Source organism: Pelophylax lessonae (assembly GCF_965119305.1).
Source record: "Pelophylax lessonae genome assembly, chromosome: 3".
Taxonomy (NCBI): Eukaryota; Metazoa; Chordata; class Amphibia; order Anura; family Ranidae; genus Pelophylax; species Pelophylax lessonae.
In genome coordinates this window covers 654,568,107-654,574,106 of record NC_138770.1, presented here as the reverse complement: position 1 = coordinate 654,574,106, position 6,000 = coordinate 654,568,107, and the positions used below count along the sequence as shown (strand labels likewise).

The 6,000-nt window shown below is 43.9% G+C and overlaps 1 protein-coding gene across 1 annotated transcript in view; it reads left to right on the top strand.

Annotated features, from left to right (window-relative positions):
• PSME4 (proteasome activator subunit 4) overlaps positions 1-6,000 on the top strand; it is a 340,163-nt gene that overhangs the window by 168,558 nt on the left and 165,605 nt on the right. Inside the window, exons 11-13 of the mRNA XM_082250997.1 lie at positions 1-127; positions 1,445-1,534; positions 4,570-4,634. Coding sequence (XP_082107123.1) covers positions 1-127; positions 1,445-1,534; positions 4,570-4,634 — 282 coding nt within the window. The remainder of the gene's footprint in view (positions 128-1,444; positions 1,535-4,569; positions 4,635-6,000) is intronic.

Sequence of the window (6,000 nt, the reverse complement as noted above, 5' to 3'; positions counted from 1 at the left end):
TGTCATTGGGGTGGCACGCAGCCTGGTTGCTGGTGGCAGGTGGTTCCCAGAAGGCCCAACACACATGCTACCTCTTTTGATGAGAGCTCTCCCCGGTGTGGATCCAAATGATTTTAGTAAATGCATGGTAGGTACTGCCTGTTTGTAGAGTTTGGTTTTTTCTGTAGCACAGCCAAACAGACCTGTTTTAATAAAACAGTGTAGGGGTGTTATGATTTGTACTGTATATGTGATAATATGCATGCGTTTTTTTTAATTACAAAACCCCAAGAACCCCAGTAAAAGCTGGTACAATTTATATGACCATATATTGAGTCGTCTAACATTTCTGAAACATTTAAACCTTTGATGTTGAGCACAATCCTTTTTAATTTTTTTATTTTTTTTTCTGGTCATTTTCTGCTTTAGACAGTTCAGCAGCTTCTCCTCTTATCATGCCTTTGTTTAAGCCTGGTACACAGTATAAGTTTTGTTTTGTTCAACCCAGCAGGCTGAACAAAAAAAACGAACAATTTACTGTACTAACACAAATGCGATGTTAGTGTGCCGATTTCCCCCGCTGTGCCTTTGTGTTTGGACCGGGGACTCCCCCCCCCCCCCCCCCCCCGCCAGAACACACCAATCAGCCATTAGCTGGCAGCACTGATTGGATGCTGGTTTTCCAGTATGTCTCTTCGACAAAAGCAAGTCGTTAGACCAGCTTCTGTCAGGCAGGCTGCTAGTCACACTAACAGAATGTCAGCCGATTTCTGTTGAACCCGCCAATATTTTACCCATGTGTACCCAGCCTTAGAAGGGAATTCAACCTTCATGATGTCTATGAAGACCAGTACCTAGCAGTTGCACTGGATGACGTATTGGGATCATCTGATGCTCAACCCACCTAGCTAAAATGTGTATAGACAACTTCTTTAGTGCTGGTTCACATTGGTGCGATGCGGGAACCCTGTAAATCCACTGTGGGTTTCCACATCACACCCAGCTCGCAGGCAGTTCACACCGCCATATGCAAACTGCTGGGAGTGTCAATACAAAGTTAACGACACCCCCAGATTAGTTCCCATATCGCAGTGTGAACACCCATGCAATCCGATTCTGGTGCGGACCAAAAAAGGGTCCTGTGCAAATTTGGCCGAATGCCCTACAAATTCAGCCATGCAACCTGTAGGCTGAATTCACATCGCACAGGCATCGCATGTTATTTGCACAGCAGTGCGGTGCAAATCACATGCGATGTCTGACATCACATGTGTGTAAATCGGCACTCAATGCATTGTAACTTATCTATTACAGGTCTCAATCAGTGTTTTATATGAGTTTAGTTCTGCTTTAAACATTAGTTTCTGATCTGTTACTGATTCGTTTTTTTTCTTGGAAATATTCTTTAATCAACTTTTAAGTTCGATTAGCAATCATTTTATATAATTTTATGCCTTCTAAACAGATCACATTCCAGTTTATTGCAACATTTTCTACTTTGGTGCCTTTAGTAGATTGCTCATCTGTGCTTCAAGAGCGAGATGATCTTTCAGAGGTAAGTGTGTTTTCATACACTGTGATTTAACAAGGGGAAAACATGTGTAATATATACATATGTGTATGCTTGTGTATGTGTATATATGCACTTTATTGTCAAAAGTATAGGGACTCCTGCCTTTACACGTACATGAACTTTAATGGCAACCCAGTCTTAGTCCGTAGGGTTGAATATTGAGTTGGCCCACCCTTTGCAGCTATAACAGCTTCAACTCTTCCGGGAAGGCTGTCCACAAGGTTTAGGAGTGTGTCTATGGGGATGTTTGACCATTCTTCCAGAAGCGCATTTGTGAGGTCAGACACTGACGTTGGACGAGAAAGCCCGGCTCGCAGTCTCCACAATAATTCATCCCAATGGTGTTCTGTCGGGTTGAGGTGCAGGCGAGTCCATGTCTCATCCATGTCTTTATGGACCTTGCTTTGTGCCCTGGATCAAATCATTTGGTGGAGGGGGGATTATGGTGTAGGGTTGTTTTTCAGGGGTTGGGCTTGGCCCCTTAGTTCCTATTTCATGCTCCCAACTTTGTGGGAACAGTTTGGGGATGGTCCCTTCCTGTTCAAACATGACTGCGCACCAGTATATGTATGTATTTATTTTCTGACTATATACTATGTTAACAGTGTTTCTTTCATTGGCTGTATGAATTTGCTGTAAGTTCTACTTAGCCTCATCTGTATTAGTATATCTTCTGCTATTGGCCCTATAGCTCTGCGTTTTCATTATATCATTGGTAGTCAACTTACTATATATAGGGTGGCCTCAAATGCACCTCCTGATTTCACCAACAGGCTGAAGATTAGAGTATCATATTTAATGTTACACAAGATGGTCAGACTTTGGACATACTACAGTCCTGGTTGGAAATAGGAGAGGTTGCTCCAGGAGACAGTTAAATCACTGTTAACCTGTCACACAAGACTGCTAGAGACCACTGCCTTTACAGCCCCCTTTAGAAATCAATGCTTCTTACAGTCTTCACAAAATTGGGGTCATGGACAGGGCTCAGAACTGGGTAAGGGAAAACCTTTTCATGCTTTCCTTTTTATCACTGGTCACAAAAAGACGCAGAGACACAAGGAAAGTCACACACTGATTGGCACTTATACAGTGAAAACACTGGCTGCTGAAGCCCGATGGGCACTAATCCTCTGATACAATGAAGCCGGCTACTCTGTGACAACCATTGGAACAATTCTTTATTGTCTACATAGCAGGATACAGTAATGACATGCTAACACGTTTTAGCCAAAGCATTACTCATAAACCTGCTATAAGTGAGGCTTCAGCCAAAACGTGTTAGCGTGTTATTACTGTGTCCTGCTATGTAGACAATAAAGAATTGTTCCAGTGGACATCACAGAGTAGCTGTCTTCATTGTATCAGAGGATTGCTACGTTTCAGAGACACTTGGGCCAGAGCCCTGGTTTCAAGTCTCCAAGGTAATCCACGGTAGAGCATGCTTTCTTTGTGGCCTGACGGGCACACATTAAAGTGTTTGTAAAGGCACAACACAAGGTCTTTTACCTTCCAGCATTCCATGCATAAAGGTAAAAAAACCTGTGTGCAGCAGCCCCCCTAATGCTTACCTGTGCCCCCTCTCGATCCAGCAATGTCCACAAGAGCCTTGCCTCTCTGGGGTCTCGCACTGCTGATTGGCTTTCGGGAGCCAGTGAGCCAGTGAGCCAATCAGGAGATGGAGGGGGCGAGGCCGAGCTGCGGCTCCGTATGTGAATGAACACACAGAGCCATGGGTCGGGAGCATGCCTGCTTGGGTGTCCCCAGAGCAAGCTGCTTGCTGTAGGGGAATTCCGCAGGAGCCAGGAGCGCCAGCATGAGACCCTAGAAGAGGAGGATCGGGACTGCCCTGTGCAAAACCACTGCGCAGAGCAGGTAAGTATAACATGTTTGTTTTATAAAAAAAAGGCTTTGATATCTCTATAAGGCTGGCCATACATTAACATCTGCTGGTTAAAGGGGGAAAAAAATTAAAGTGGTTCTAAAGACATAAGGTTTTTTTATCCTAATGCATTCAGATTAAAAAAAAAAAAAAAATTCTCATTTTCATAAGAATAAGAATAAACTGTATACAATTAACATTTTTAATTTTTTTTTATTAATTTTTAATAAGTAAAAAAAAAAAGATAAAAGAACCTTCTGTGTGTAGCAGCCCTCCTAATACCTGAGCCCCATTGTGATCCAGCGATGTTGCCCGAGAGCTTTGGCTGTTCGGGACTCTCTCACATTGACTGGGACAGAGCAGCGGGGGCTATTGGCTCCTGCTGCACTCAATCAAAGTCAGCGAACCAAATGGGAGATAGAGGGGGTGGGGCTGAATGGGCACACAGTGCAGTGGCTCAGCTCAGGTGCCCCCATAATAAGCTGCTTAGTGTGGGGGCACTCGGCGGGAGGGAGGGGCCAGGAGCGCCAGCGGTGGACCTGAGAATAGGAGGATCTTGGCTGCTCTGTGCAAAACCAACTGCACAGAGGAGGGAAGTAGAACATGTTTGTAATATAAAAAAAAAAAAAAAAAAAGACTTTTATATCACTTTAACTTATTCCTCTCGCTGTGCTATTGTGTTCTGACGGCAGGGAGATTTCCCCCCCCGTCAGCATACAATGATCAGTGTTGCTGGCTTTAGCCAGCCGCACTGATCATTCTGGAAAAACCCTACAGGCTGGTTGTACATAAGTCCATCGATCAACTTGTGTACAACCAGCCTGCCCATACATGGATCGATATTCAGCAAGTCCCTGATGAACCGGCCAAATTTTAATGTATGACCATCCTTTCTTAGTAACAAAGGGTTTGCAGATGGGTTTCCAGGTTTTTATGTAAAGGACGGTTAGTTCAGAAGTAGCTTGGGCAAGATCTGGCTGAGATCAAAGGTTTCATTTATATTTGCATTAATTAAAAGTATGTTTCATATATTAAGAAATCCTTGTGTAGCAGAGTAACGGATGATATTTATGTATCTTTTGACTGTACTTTTTACGGTGGCTTCTGTTTTATTTCATTATTAATCTGTGTGCAGGTGGAGAGGGAGCTGTGCTCAGCCAGTGCGGAGTTTGAGGACTTTGTGCTCCAGTTTATGGACAGGTGAGCAAAATGCATTCTGCAGCTGAAAGAGACTCTGTTGCCAGACCATTCATTTCAACAAAACTTTTCACATAAGGGTATATTTCCATTTAATGATTATTTTTTTGCAATTTATATACCTGTAAAAGCCTCTGTGTGGACATCCAAAAGCACTGAGGCTGCTGCTGGGTGTTTGATGTCAGCAGTCACCCAAGTCACATTGTTAGAATTAGGGATCGTCTGATTATTGGCAAAGCCGATATATCGAGGGCTGATATGCACTTTTCCCGATATATATCGGAATCGGCCCCGGCGGTTACCGATATTGCCGATGTTTCGGGAAAGTGCTTGTACCGGAGTGATGCCTGCAGCTAGAGGCATCACCCCGGTACCGGCGTCCATAGCCGATGGTCGGCTGTCTTGGAATGACAATCGATGCGGCTGAGAAGCCGATCGGCTGTCATTACAAGGAGCGGGAGGGGACGTCCCCTCCCGCCGCCTTCCACGGCTTGCCAGGGTCTCCCGTCCCACCGGGAGACCCGGGCAACCAGCCTGCACGGCCATCGAAGACCCGATCAAAGCCGCATACAGCTCTGATCAGGTCTCCATGCAAAAACTCGGCGCCAGATTAAAAAAAAAAATGGCAGCATTCAAAACAGCCAAACTTGCCATTTTGAATGCTTTTAAGTGCAGAGGAGGGGTTTGGGGTCTTTTAGACCCCCAGATCCCTCCACAAGAGTACCTGTCAAAGAAAAAAAAAAATGTTTTTTAAATGTACAAAAATATTGTCGCATATCGGCCGATACTGATATGCATTTGAGCAAAATATTGGTATCGGCAACGAAAAACTGATATCGGTCGATCACTAGTTAGAATCCCCTACAGTCCTCACTTAGCTGCTAAATAAAATATTATGTAGGTAGAGGAGCTGAGTCAGCACACAGAGTAACTAGACACTTATAGAAGGGGAGAGGGCTATGACCTGCAAGGAGGGAGGGGGCTGTGCTTGGGTATCGACTTTTCCTGAAATGTTCTATCCTGTTCCGAGGCAAACACTGCAAGTCAATAAAAATTGTGTATGAAAAGGAAAAACGATGCTAGCAAGCATTTATATAATATAACTGGATATGAATATTTATAGGTAAAGTTGATCCAGGGAATATCTGATTGCCTCTCGGCAGATCAGGGAGGGACTTTTTCCCCTGCTTGAGCAAATTGGATCATGGTTTGCTGGGGGTTTTCGCCTTCCTCTGGATCTCTGTGGGTATGGGATTGTGTATGTGGGATTGTATTGTGTTTTTTTTATTTATTTTTTTTATTATTGGTTGAACTAGATGGACTTGTTTGTTTTTTTTTTTTTTCAACATAACTATTCATCTTACTTGAT